General features: G+C 36.5%; 1 protein-coding gene across 1 annotated transcript; it reads left to right on the plus strand.

Moving 5' to 3' along the window:
* Nucleotides 1–2933: 2933 nt before the first annotated feature.
* On the plus strand, nt 2934–10210 carry LOC140850967 (putative disease resistance protein RGA3). Its single transcript, XM_073246558.1, has 5 exons — nt 2934–3249; nt 4061–4349; nt 6780–9507; nt 9563–9854; nt 9960–10210. The coding sequence occupies exons 1-4, from the start codon at nt 2956–2958 to the stop codon at nt 9810–9812; spliced, it is 3561 nt and encodes a 1186-aa protein (XP_073102659.1). The 5' UTR covers nt 2934–2955; the 3' UTR covers nt 9813–9854; nt 9960–10210.
* The last annotated feature ends 4314 nt before the right edge of the window (nt 10211–14524 follow it).

Consider the following 14524-nt stretch of genomic DNA (forward strand, 5'->3'; position numbering starts at 1 on the left):
TACAGTAGATAACAAAGTTCTAGTAGTTGTGTGAGAAGATACTTTTCTCTTTCTTTTTTTCTTAAGTGAAATCTGTGTCACTACCGGCATAAAAGTAACCTCATGGCATGTCGAAGAAATATTCCACTGTAACTCTGAATCTTTCTGCACAATTGGTATATCATTTATGGGTTGAATTTGCACCTTGTCATCTAGCCTCCTCAATATCTCCTACGAAAAAAAAAATTGAATCCATATAGATCTTAATTATTCATAGTGCAAAAATCGTTTCAACACATGTATATTATAATTTTTCATATCAAAAGTTTTATGGTACTTGAAACTTTTCTTGCATTAGTGAGATCCCTTGATCAACTTTGCTCTCTAAATGATGCTATTGTTGCTCCAAAGATAACAAACATCGTGAAAAGAGAAGAATTATTTCCTGCCAATATAACTAGTATTGGTATTTCTCATCCCATCTATTAATAAAGATCACAGTAAGAGATAAAATCAATTGTTAGTACCTCTGAAAATTGATTGTGGCCTTGCACCTGAGCTTTCTCCATACTCTCACAAATTTCAGAAGGAGCTTTCTCCACACCTTTACAATTTTCAGAAGGCCCCTCCTTATTAGTGGCTCGATACTTTAAATCTTGTGGTGACTCATTTGATCCAAACATTATATGCTTCTCTTGCTATATAAAATAATATTAGCTTGACACACATAATAAATGTACAAACTCATAAAAGTTCATTTTGATATTACTTGGGGATCCATAACATTCGCCATCATACTTTTCGATCTCCTCCCTACACACAGAGGCTCTTCTCTCTTAAGGAGACTCAATAGCATTATCACCTCCCCATTGCCCCATCCATGCTCCATCTCATACTCCTCTCTATGTCTACAATGCTCCTCTGTCTAGTAACCCATGAGAGGACGTGCACGAGAAATAATAACAGATCGAGGTAGAGAAACCCAAATATGCTCATAGTACCAAAACTACATATAGAACATTTCAGGCCTAATAATTAAATAAAATAAATTACAAATAAGAACAAGATTACTTGAATATTATATAAAAGTTCAAACCTAAAGAAATGCAAGGCATCCTTGTAGATGTTTTGCCTTCCCAGACTGCACCTTTGAAATATTTGAAAAGAAAAAATCTAAGGTGAATTTTGCCCAATTATATGTATGAATATGGTTGACATCTTCAACAATATTTAAGTAGGAAATAGGAATATCAGCCCTTGTGCATGGGGCAACAAAAACTCCTATTAGTAAAAGAATGAATCTTCTTTTAAAATATTCATCTCCATCATCACTATTCTTGATACACGAAATCAAGTAATTTATTGTGATTTGTGTTGTGCCCCCTATAACATAGATGTCTAATAAAACTTGATTGGGTTTGTGCTTTTGACTCAATATCTCCTCTCCTTTATCACTCAACCCTATTATGCAATGTAAATCCCATTTTGTAATATAGATATCTATGTTGTTAATCAAGATCGATCTTTTAATGGGATCATATCTTTTCAACAACCAAGCTAAAAAAACTTGATGGAGATTGATCGCTGGTAAATATAATATACTGCCAAATCCCATCTCTTTCACCACATCCTTCTGTGCATTATTTAAATTATCAATTACACTGGCCAATCGTCTCGGAGAGCATCTTATATCTATTGCCAAATCAATATCTTGCATTGAAGTTGTATCTTGCATGGAACTCATTTTCTACATAGTTCATAAATAAAGATTAATTTACTTTATACCATGATTCTATCGTGCAACTATGTATGGATAGGAATTTTAACCTACAAACACCAAATTTTTATGTATAAAAGAATATGAATAAATTATTTTTTTATCTTGCATAGTTTCTAAAAAATATTTACCTAGATAAATATAAATTTTTAGAAAAATTTTTTCTGTAAAAGAATGGGCCGATAGAGATTCAAAAGATATACATGTACATACATCAGGAAATGAAAATAATGGCCATCTTTTAGCTAGTCCGATATGTTTCTGGCATGAAGCACTGGCTGCTTTCATGGCCATCATAGTCCCTTATAATGGGAAGTGACGGTAGATAACAGAAATAAATATGTGCTCAACTGACATAAAGAAATTCGAATTTCAAATATACTGTTCATGAAGTCAGATAGATTTATCTCTACCATCTAATAACCACCATTTGAATACCGAATATGCATTACCCCAACACCATTTGATGAAAGAACTGGAGAAAATTGTTGGTCGGAAGGTGGTTCGGAATTTCGTCGAACAGTTGGTCTGCGGGAAGTAAAAGAGGGTATTCCTTGAATAAATGATTGATCGGAACAGTGATCGAATGTGGTAAAAGATACCCTCTAGTAGACAATACGGCAACGATCCACGACATTATGGCAGCCGCCGCACGCCATCGAAAAATACCAATGAGACGAAGACACATCATCCACAACCACCGACGAGCACCAATCGTCGCTTCACATGATCTTCGATCGCCAATAGGAGATGGATACCATGGATCGGGAAATAAGGAAGAACACAAGTTTGAAAACGATTGAGAATGAGGAAGAAGAAATGCCCATAAAGTTTTCAACAATTACCGTACAACCGAAGTCACACTTTGTAAACGCCCCTGGCTTTTGAATAAATTACACGCACCAGCCACGTGACTGGCTACTGGAAGTTTCCGATAAAAACTTTTTTGCCGTTCCTTCTTAATCGGACGGCCAGAATTTTTTTAAATGAAGGATGCCATAAATGCCCTTGGGAGCACCGTCGCAAATGCCTATCATTAAACACTGATATCCCTCGCGCGAAAGAAAGACGCACCTTCCTTCCTTGCCTGGCGACCGCTGGATCATCCACTGCACAGCTATCAAAGCACTTTAAAATACCGTCAATCATCGAGGTCAAGGTATTTGGGATCTTTACATATAGACTAAAAAGGATCTATAATGCCTCACGACCTGCTCTTCTCTTTGAGTGGTGAGAGATCCATCCTCCTCTGGCAGTCTGAAAAAATGGCCATGATCTTAGAAGCCTTTGTGGGAAAATTGCTTGACAAGCTCTCAGAATTTATCTGGGGAGAGATTTCCATTACGCGAGATGTGCAGGACGAGCTCAAGCAGCTTCAAAGAAGAATAGAGAGGCTAAGCGGATATCTTGAATCAGCAGAGCAGAAGAGGCATGAAAACCGGACCATCAATAACTGGGTGGTGGAGTTGAAAGATGTGATGTATGATGCGGATAGGGATGGCAAAATTAATCCGACCCGATGGGTATACACCATACCCGAACCCAGTCAAACCCGAAAAATAGGGTTTGACTGAGTTTGGGTTCGGGTTTGGGTAAAACCCGAAAATTATAGTACGGGTATGGGTAGGGTATGGGTAGTGCTATTTTCTACCCGAACCCGATCCGAACCTATGGGTATGGATAATACCCAAACCCATATCCGAATATATATATATATATATATATATATATATATATATATATATATATACATATCCGAATATATACATACATATACATATATACATACATATACATACATATATATATACATACATATACATACATACGCACACACATATACACACACACATATATATGATCTCTCTCTCTTTCTCTCTCTCTCTATATATATATATATATAATTATATATATGTATGTATGTATATGTATGCATGCATATATGTATGCATGTATGTATGTGTGTGTGTGTTAGAAGTGTGTATGTGCGTATGTATATATGTATATATATATATAATTGGTAATTCTATTTTTGATTGATAATATGCATAAAATTATTTTACTTTTTTTTTTGGTATAGAATGGACGGGTATGGGTTGGGTATGGGGCGGGTATGAATTGGATATGGGGAAATGAGTTACCCACGGGTATCCCCGAACCCGTTGGGTATGGAGATGGGTATCTCTTTTCTTACCCGATTGGGTATCGGGTAGGATTTGGGTATAGGGTATTAAGTTCGGGTTTGGGGATGGGTAGTATACTACCCGACCCAAACCCTACCCATTGCCATCCCTAGATGCGGAGGATATCATCGAGCGTTGTATGATCGAGGGCAGAATATTGTTGGAAAATCATCCCTCCACATTAGCGGTACGCGACACCTCATCTTCATTTTATTCCCCTGGCTTCCTCCAGTTCAAGCATGAAATTGGTAAAAAAATTAAAGAACTTAATGATAGGCTAAAAGAGATTAACAAGGATAGATCAAAATTGCCTGCACTAAAATACAGTGCTCAAGAGGGTAGAGTAAATACCCGTCAAACTTTTCCCAGTGTGATTAAGTCTGATATTGTAGGGCCAAAAATTGAAGAGGCTACCTGTCACGCCCCGAACCCAACACCCGAGTTGGATACGTGATGGCCGCACACTCCTTAGAGCAAGCCCTAAAAAATATGCAAGGCCAAATTAAATCACTACAACCCTAAAGAATACGTTATGGCCGCATTCTCTGATCAAATACTATGACACTCTATTTATCCTTCTGCTCACCCATAAATCCAAGCCATAGCCAATCATGAACGTCCTGTAACTCTAAGAAGAAAAAAAAGATAAAGGGGGGTGAGCTTTACAGCCCAGTAAGAATTTTCATATCACACCAATATAATAATATAATCTGAAAATAAAGATAAGCAATAACACATAAAAGTCGATGTTTACTGTCCTGAATACTGCAAACATTTATAGATTATCTGTTTTATCAAAAGAGAATGCATTATCATATGTTAATAAGTAAAATAATTTTATTCAACGATTGTTTCATATCTTATCTTTCCATTTTCTTCTATTATCACATCATCTTTAATCCTTTTCTTTTTGGCTTTAGCTTTAGCTTTGGCTTTGGCTTTGGCTTTGGACTACCAAGATCATGCAACGATCTTTTATTCGGATCGATTTCTGTGATCTTCCTTGGATCGAAATATTCATGATCTTTCTCAGATCAAAATGGCCATGATCTTTCTCGGATCAAATCATTCATGATCTTTCTCGGATCAGATTCTTCATGATCTTTCTCGGATCATATTATTCTTCCACACATAAACCTGTGGGGGCTGTCCCAGGCATAAGCTCCTGGCAAGCTATTCCACATGACAAGGCCAGTCCAAACCATATTTCTCTTTCTTTTCATTTTCATAAAATTAAAATATTTGACTTCATTAATCAATTCAAATTTTGCAATGTAATAAATATGTCATACCCATATAATCATGTCATCAATCGCTGATACATATGTATTGATATAACATACTCATACTCAAAATCACATAAATAAATAACAGTGTCTCGGATATAACAAATTCATCGATCTCAAATCCAACGATGCAAAATCAAGGAGATAAAACCAATGATAAAATAACATATATAATGATGATCATGTACAGAGATTCTTACCTTTACCGGTGACTGATCCAAGCACAAAAATCAATGTTCTTCTTTTGATTTATGAATTCTTTAACAAAATATTCCACTCGATATCATTTGCAGACAATCATCTCTTCATAACCCTCATCAAATATAAAGATCATATATGGAGAAAATTACTGATAATCGATCCTAATAATACAGATCGAGGACCTCTCTTAGGATTAATCAAAATTAGGATTTACCTAAGTATCTAGATCCTCCACTGATCCATAAGACTTCTAGAGAGAGAAAATCCATGAAGAGAGAGAAAATTCTAGAGAGAGAAAGTAGAGAGAGAAAGTGGAGAGAGAAATCTTCGTATTCTTTCGATGAGGCAATCATGGTCAAGATCATCAGAGGTCCTATCAGGGTGACTTAACATAAATCAAGTGTTACAAATTTCAAATAGAATCGGACTAGGATCAGATCTACCGCACGAATTTCGAAGCAATCTCGGATCATCTTATTTCATCTCAAGTTTATTCTACGGTCTGTGATGAAATCAAAGAATGAAAAAGATTCTAGAGAGACAAAATCCATAAAAAGAGAAAAAAGTCTAGAGAGAGAAAATAGGGAGAGAATTTAGAGAGAGAAATTGGAGAGAGAAGGTAGAGAGAGGAGAGAGAAAAAATTTTTCTCTCTTTTTCTTCTTCTTATTTTATTTTATTTTTATTTTTCTCTTTCTCTTTTTCTTTTCTTTTTTTTTTCTTTTTCTTTTTCCTTTTTCTTTTCTTTTTCTTTTTCCTTTTTCTTTTCTTTTCTTTTTCTTCTTCTTTTCTTCTTCTTCCCGCGGCCTCCCTTGGGCCGAAACAGGGGGAGAACCAAAGAGGGTTCAGTGGCTCGACTCCGACGAAGGCGGTGGCTTCGTCAGAGGTCCGGTAGCAGGTGGAGGCGCGGCGGTGGAGCAAGGGACGGCCGGCGGCAAGGTTCGGCCGGCAAAATCAAGGAAAAATTCAGAAAACAGGGGATTTCTTTTGCGACTGATTTTCGGCAAAGTCGGTGGCCGGCGGCGAGGCCTTGGGCCAGGAGAGAAAGGGAAGAGGGAGAGGAAGAAGGGGAGGGGCTTACCTCGAGCTCCGGTAGTGTCTCCGTTTCCAATTTTCGGTGAGCACGGGTCTAAGAAAATCGGTAAAACGAGAAAGAAAGGGAGGAAGAAGAGAGGAGGCCAGGCTCTTGGATCCTTTGGAGGTGGGGGAGAAGGGGATTTATAGATGGGATCTAGGGCTCCTAGAGTCCCAATCCCATTTTGATTCAAAGAGGGAAGACGGACTCTATCAGGAGTCCTCTTCCGTTCTCTTCTTTTTTTTTGTATTATTATTTTTTTTTTATCTGGGTTATTACACTACCCAAAGTCTGGTGGAGTTATTAATTAAGGATGCTAATAAAAAATACCGAGTTTTGGGGATCGTCGGGATGGGTGGAATCGGCAAGACCACTCTTGCTTCTAACATATACAATAACAAAATAATAAAAGAGAACTTTCCTATACGAGTATGGGTGTGTATTTCTCAAGATTTTTCAGAAACAAAAATGCTAAAAGAGATAATTCGGGGTGGGGGTGGAAATTATGGGAAGGCTGAAACCAAGGCAGAGCTTGTAACCTGTCTTTCCTTTGTTCTTTCAAAAAGATTCTTTATTGTATTAGATGATGTATGGGAAAAAGATGTATGGGAGGATTTGCTTAGATATGCCGTTGAAAATGCAACATCTACCGGCAGGATTGTAATTACCACTCGAGATAGGAACGTGGCTGGAAGTATTGTAACAGAGGGAGCAGAGATCCATCATGTTGATAAAATGGATGACCACAGTGGTTGGAAATTGCTCTGCAAGATAGTCTTTGGAGATAATGATGATGAGGAGGAGGAGATCTCTAGCTTACAAGAAATTGGGGTTAAAATTGTTAAAAAATGCGGCGGTCTTCCTCTTGCAATCAAAACCATTGGAGGGGTTTTAAGGTCGAAGGAGAGAAGCAACGTGGAATGGAATAAGATTCTCAAAAGTGATGCCTGGTCTATGAGCCAACTTCAAGAACAACTCCCCAGAGCTCTATTTTTAAGCTATGAATATTTACCATCTGATCTCAAACAGTGTTTTCTATACTGTTCGTTGTTTCCTGAGGATTTTACCATGGATCGCGGTGAACTTATTCGTTATTGGGTGGCTGAAGGCTTTGTAAAAAGAGCAGAGGGAGATACAATTATGGAAGATTTAGCAGAGGATTTCTATAGGGAGTTAATCGGGAGGAATCTTTTACAGCCATGTGATAAGTATGGTCGCTTGAGTGACGTAGCTGGCAATTACTGCAAGATGCATGATCTGCTACGTTCCCTTGCTCATTTTTTGATGCGTGATGAGAGCATTTTTCTTGGTGATCACGAACAATCACCTAACACAAATCCTTTGAGTAAACTACGTCGTTTGTCAATGGTTAACACAGGGGAGATACTAGAAGTTCCTGATGTAATGAAACAGCAAAAATGCCTAAGAACTCTTCTTGTTTGGAGGAGTTTAAAGTTGCCGATGGTCGAGAATGAACTTTTTGAAAGTTCGACGTTTCTACGAGTCATGAACCTGAGCGGTACGAGACTTGAGAGCCTCCACTCCATCGGAGATCTTTTGCATCTGAGATATTTAAATGTTTCTGGGACGGATATCGAAGAGTTGCCAGAGTCCATCGGATGCCTGGTAAACCTAGAGGTATTGAACCTATCAGGTTGTGGATACTTGCATACTCTCCCTAAGGCCATCACCAAATTGTGCAATCTAAGATGCCTTTGTATTGAAGAAACTCCATTAACTCATGTGCCAAAGGGAATAGGCAAATTAAAACATTTGAACCATCTTCAAGGATTTGTGATCGGCCATGATGATAGAAGAGATGATGAGGGGTGTGATTTGAAGGAGCTACAATCTCTGTCCCGGCTGAGATTCCTGGAGATAAACAATTTGAAGAGGGCACAACCAAGCGGAGCTTTGGTACTCGCAAACAGCCGCTCTCTGAGGACATTAATTTTGATGGGGGAAGCAATGGAAAGCCCGAGTAATGACGAGGAAGAAGCAATGGCAATCCAGAGTAATGAAGAGGAAGAAGCAATTTCAATCCAGAGAAATGACAAGATTTATAATGAGCTCTCTCCTCAATCCACCCACCTACAGAAACTCAAGATTTATGACTTCATCGGTACTGGATTTTTGGGCTGGATGATGTCCTCTCCTTTGAGTGCCTCTTTTCCTAACCTGACATCCATAAAATTATGTAATTGTATATCATTCCCACAACTTCCTCCACTGGGCCTGTTGCCCCAGCTGAAATCCCTTTGCATTTGGAGAATGCGTGCAATCAAAACCATCGGACCTGAATTTCTTGGCCCCCGTGCATCGTCAGCAGCGACTTCATTTCCCAAGCTTGAACAGCTGAAATTTGAAGAGATGACCAACTGGGAAGAATGGTCGTTTGGTATGGTGGAGGGGGTTGGTGAAGAAAGAAGAGGAGCCCCCAAGTTGCTACCTTGTCTAACGAAGTTGGAACTATTTAATTGTCCCAAGCTGAGAGCTCTTCCTCCACTGGGCCTGTTGCCCCAGCTGACATTCCTTGCGATTGGAGCAGGTGCAATCAAAACCATCGGACCTGAATTTCTTGGCCCCCGTGCATCGTCAGCAGCGACTTCGTTTCCCAACCTTGAAGGGCTGTATTTTAAGGAGATGTCCAACTGGGAAGAATGGTCGTTTGGTATGGTGGAGGAGCTTGGTGAAGAAAGAAGAGGAGCCCCCAAGTTGCTACCTCGTCTAACGAAGTTGGGACTATTTAATTGTCCCAAGCTGAGAGCTCTTCCAGAAGGCCTACGGCATACCACCAATTTACAGGAATTGAATATCTATGGAGCTGACAACGTAAAAGAAATCAACAACCTTCCCTCACTGAAATCTCTGAGAATAGCGAAGCGCCCAAGGTTGGAGCACGTGGAGAATCTTGATAAGTTGCAATACCTGAGAGTAGATCTACATTCTTATTTCAAAGAGACATCCACCACCGATGCTGATGGACGGACAGAGCACCTCCCACAGTGGTTATTGGAGCTACTCCAAAATGCATCCACCACCGATGCTGATGGACGGACAGAGCACCTCCCACTGGTTATTGGAGCTACTCCAAAATGCTCCGGATGCTATGCAGAATCTCAAAGAATTTAAACTAAGATGCAGCTTACCACTCCTTAAGACCTTCCTCAAGGACGGCCCCAACTGGCCCATCATTCAGCCGATCCCCCAGGTCAAGATCAATGGCACCTTCTCATCATATATTCGGTGTACCAAGGACCCTCCCTCTTTCGAAACCAACGTGGTGGAATCAGAAGAATCAATGGACCGATAAAGCAAGGGTCCACATGCATGCAAGCATCCTCTTTTCATTGAGGTGATTTCTCCTTCCATTACATTTTTGTTTCCATTTTTGATTTCTCTAGCACCTTTAAATTGGTTGTTATGTCGCTAATCTTATAGTAATCTTCTCTTTACCCAGATACCAAGAGGATCACCGGCTGCTCAGGATTTTCCTCATCTTTCGCTTGATGCTTTTTCCCCCTCCTTTCATGGTTCCGTTGTTGGATTTGAATCTTTCTGTTTGATTTTATTTTGCCTTCTGTAATTTCTATTTCCTGGAGTTCTAATACATTTGTAATTTTTCTTTTCCTGTTGTTTTGATGACATTATCATTTGCTGGTGTGTAACTTTTAGAAATTTGTATGCAATAAATCAGTAGTTTTTCTCCCACTCCCCGTCTCTGATGTTTCTTTCTCCTTAATCTTGGAGGCCAACTTGAATTCCTTAATTTTTATATGAGTATTACAGCACGAATACTCATATATATGTGATTTTTATTGATAATTTTTATATGAGTATTCCAGCACGAATACTCATATATATGTGATCTAGGGCTCCTTAATCCTCGATTTGTGTATTAGGATCAATTATTGATAATTTCTCTATATGTGATTTTTATATTGATCAGGGTTATGAAGAGATGATTGTCTGCATATGATATCAAGTGAAATATTTTGTTAAAGAAATTCATAAATTAAAGAAGAACATTGATTTCTGTACTTGGATCAGTCACCGGTAAAAGTAAGAAGCCCTGTACATGATCACTATTATATATATGCTATTTTACTGTTGGTCTTGCATCGTTGGTTTTGTATCGTCAGATTTGAGATCGATGAATTTGTTGTACCTGAGATACTGTTATTTGATTTTGAGCATGAGTATGTTATGTCAATATATATGTATCAGAGATTGATAGCATGATTATATGGGTATGACATATCTAAATTGATCATAATGCAAGACAGAATTGATTTGATTAAATCAACACAAAATGATTAAATGAAAAGAAAGAGATATATGGTATGAACTAGCCTTGTCATATAGAACAGCCCGCCAGGAGCTTATGCCTGGGACAGCCCCCACTGGCTTACAGGTGGATCAGCCGGCCAGGAGTTCATGTCTGGGACAGTCCGTCAGGAGCTTATGCCTGGGACAGCCTCTCACGGGCTTTCGTACGTGGGACAGTCGGCCAGGAACTCATCCTGGGACAGTCTTGAAAGACTTTTTAAGTGGATTCGATCCGGATGATGATTGAGGTATAGACTCAGATAGTCCAGGACCAGAAAGAAAATGTTAAAAATTATGTGATTATGAAAGGAGAAATGAAAGATAAGACATGAAACAATTGTTGAACAAAAGTGTTTCAGCTGTTAATATATGATGATGCATCTATTTTGACAAGACAGAAAATTTATGAATGTTTGTATTATTCTAGACATTGAACATGAGATTTTATATCTTACTGCTTATCCTTATTTTCAGACTATATTACTATATCAGTGTGATATGAGAATTCTTACTGGGCTGTAAAGCTCACACCCCTTCATCTTTCTTTTTCTTCTCAGAGTTACAGGATGCTTATGATTGGCTATGATCTGGATTTACGGGTGAGCAGAAGGATAAATAGAGTGTCATAGTATCTGATCAGAAAATTGAAAAAATTTAAATTGTAATTATGCAAGGTTTTATGAATTATTATTAAAATTAAATATTATGGTTGATGAGATTGTAATGATTTAATTTGGCCTTGCATATTCTTTAGGGCTTGCTCTAAGGAGTGTGCGGCCATCACGTATCCGATCCGGATGTTGGGTTCGGGGTGTGACAGAATGGTATCAGAGCATAGGTTATGATCATTAGGAAATATGATATAAGTGATTAGGATTTGATAGAATGATATTAAAGCTTAGGTTTAAGATCACTAGAGATTATGAAGAGATATTAAAACTTTATGTAAAGATCAGTAGGATGTGACGGAGTGGCATCTGAGCTTAGAGGTTAGGTTACGTTTATTTGGAGACAATGATACAAGTGATTAGGATATGACAGAACAATACTAAAGCCCAAGTTTAAGGTCACTAGGGATTGTCATATAAGTGATATCAAAACTTTGGGATTAAAATCAATAGAGTGTGATAGATAATATCAGAGTTTAAGATTATAATCATTAAGGATGTAATAGAATGATATTATAGTTTAGGTTATGATCATCAGAAAATATGATTTAAGCGGTATTTGAGTTTAAGGTTATAATTATTCAGAATTATAATTTTAGTGATATCTGAACTTAGGTTATAATCATGAGGAACATGATAGAGAAGATTCAATATTTAGATTTCGAATCAATAGATATTAAGATGAAATTTATGCATAAGTGGCATATGTTATCTATAATAAAATTGACGAGTTATATCTTAGATTTCAATTAGTAAGATTGACCTAAGTATGAAAAGAGTTGACCTTGGAATAAAGTGGAAGGTATTGATAAGATATGTTGAGTATACTAGAGGATTTTGGAATGTAAAACTTATATGATTGAAGATCATGATAATTTTTTTTAATTTCGATGATAATTGTCTGAGCATGATGAATTTTGGACTTATTAAAGAAAGTTAATTAGGGTATGGTCTAAGAAGAAATTACATCATATAAGAGAGAAATATTTTTGAACATTGAATCTATAAGAGGTCATATAAACTCAATTTAGATGAAAATATATATATATATATACTTAAATTTTATTATGAGAATACGAGATACACATCTTGGTAAAAGTCTTTGGTCACTCAAAATATCATATTCTGAATATAATTTCTTGTATTTCAAATTGCATTGAATTTTAAATTAAAAGTTTATTTTTCTAAGTGGATCAAAAATATTTTGATATTGTTGTTAAATTAAAGAAAAAAATTTATTTTGTCAGAGTATGATATACAGGTTATGATGAAATCTTTAATAATTCATATTACTATCTGTGGATTAATTTTTTTTAATTTTTTCTGTGATTGTTGAAGATGGTGAAGTGTATTAATTATTCAAATCAAGTTTAGATTTTTTTTTAAATTGAACTAAAACATCTTGCTAGTGTTAAATTTTGAATGACTTATACAAGGGACAAGATTTTGTATGGATAACAAGATTTTGTATGGATTTATTGATTAATATTAAGGGTTGTGATGAAAGGAGCTTTATAAGAAATAATCAAGTTGATTCTACTTAAGGATGTTGGCTTGAGTTCTTCTAGTTTGTCAAGTTAGAATTAATTCTTTTGAAAAAGAAGATTGATTTAAAAATTATCTAAATGATTGTAAAGTAAATCTAAGATTAACTCTAATTAATTCTAGACATGTTGAATTCTTGAAGAGTGATGAAACTTATACAATAATTTCAAACATAGAAAGTGGATCAAGATTTAATTTTTATATGCTATATCCGAAGGTAGTGAAGATAAAAAAACTTAAAATTTTGCTCTAAGTCTTATATGAAATTTGAAGGTTAGATCTATCTTGGATTGATCTAACATATAAGGATATTTTTATCTTTGATAGACTTATATAATTTGATAAATTAATATCAGAGTGCGCAGTAAAGCATGGTGGATTAAATTGATTAGAAATATTAATCTTTTAAATCAAAAGATATTATGATGGAATACATTAGTTGCAAATAAGGAAGGATTTTATTGATAATGAAAGGATACTACAAATTTTGATCTAAATTGATCATAATCGGATAATTTTTGTCAGTAGATCATTTCATTGTAGATAATACCAAGAAATTCTAGATATCTCAAGTTTATTAATAGCTTGATAGTTCTGATATTAGTTCAAACTTAGAAAGTCCTAACATAGATCTCATATTTTTAAAATTTAATATTGTTACTTGGACTGATATAGAAGATTGAGATTTTCTTAAGATGAGAGTCTACATATAAAATTTGTTGGAAGATCAAGAGAAGAAAGAAATCGATAATCGTGAAGAGTGTCCAATGTTCGACCTTTCTTTATTTTTCTATCAAGGATAGTCTGAGATAATTATGAATTTCGAGTAGAATGTATTAAACAAATAACGGTGGTATATTAATACAAGTCTAAAATGTTACAGTTCTTCAAAAAGTTGAGAAATCAATAAGAGGAGATGAATTTGAAATTTCAAATAATTTTTGTTATAACAAGATCATGAGAAATAAATAATATATAAAATATTATTGTAAGCTTAAGAATGATATGAAGAATGTATATTTTGAAATATGTATCTCGAACGACATAACTTAAATTTCGAGGATAAAATTATTTTTAAGGAGGGGAGAATGTAATAACCCAGATTAAAAAAAAAAAAAATAGAACGGAAGAGGACTCCTGATAGAGTCCTCTTCCCTCTTTGAATCAAAATGGGATTGGGACTCTAGGAGCCCTAGATCCCATCTATAAATCCCCTTCTCTCCTCCCTCCAAAGGATCCCAGAGCCCGACCTCCTCTCTTCTTCCTCCCTCTTTCTTTCTCGTTTTATCGATTTTCTTAGACCCGTGCTCACTGAAAATTAAAAACGGAGACACTGCCGGAGCTCGAGGTAAGCCCCTCCCCTTCTTCCTCTCCCTCTTCCATTTCTCCCCTGGCCCAAGGCCTCGCCGCCGGCCACCGACTTTGTTGAAAATCAGTCGCAAAAGAAATCCTCTATTTTTCTGAATTTTTCCTTGATTTTGCC

This window comes from Elaeis guineensis, chromosome 12, assembly GCF_000442705.2.
Source record: "Elaeis guineensis isolate ETL-2024a chromosome 12, EG11, whole genome shotgun sequence".
NCBI classification, from domain to species: Eukaryota; Viridiplantae; Streptophyta; class Magnoliopsida; order Arecales; family Arecaceae; genus Elaeis; species Elaeis guineensis.

Coding starts and splice junctions, on each gene's coding strand:
- LOC140850967 (XM_073246558.1), top strand. CDS start 2,956: ATGCCTCACGACCTGCTCTTCTCTTTGAGTGGTGAGAGATCCATCCTC. Junction 4,350..6,779: donor AGGGCCAAAAATTGAAGAGG/CTACCTGTCACG, acceptor TGGGTTATTACA/CTACCCAAAGTCTGGTGGAG. Junction 9,508..9,562: donor ACAGAGCACCTCCCACAGTG/GTTATTGGAGCT, acceptor GGACGGACAGAG/CACCTCCCACTGGTTATTGG.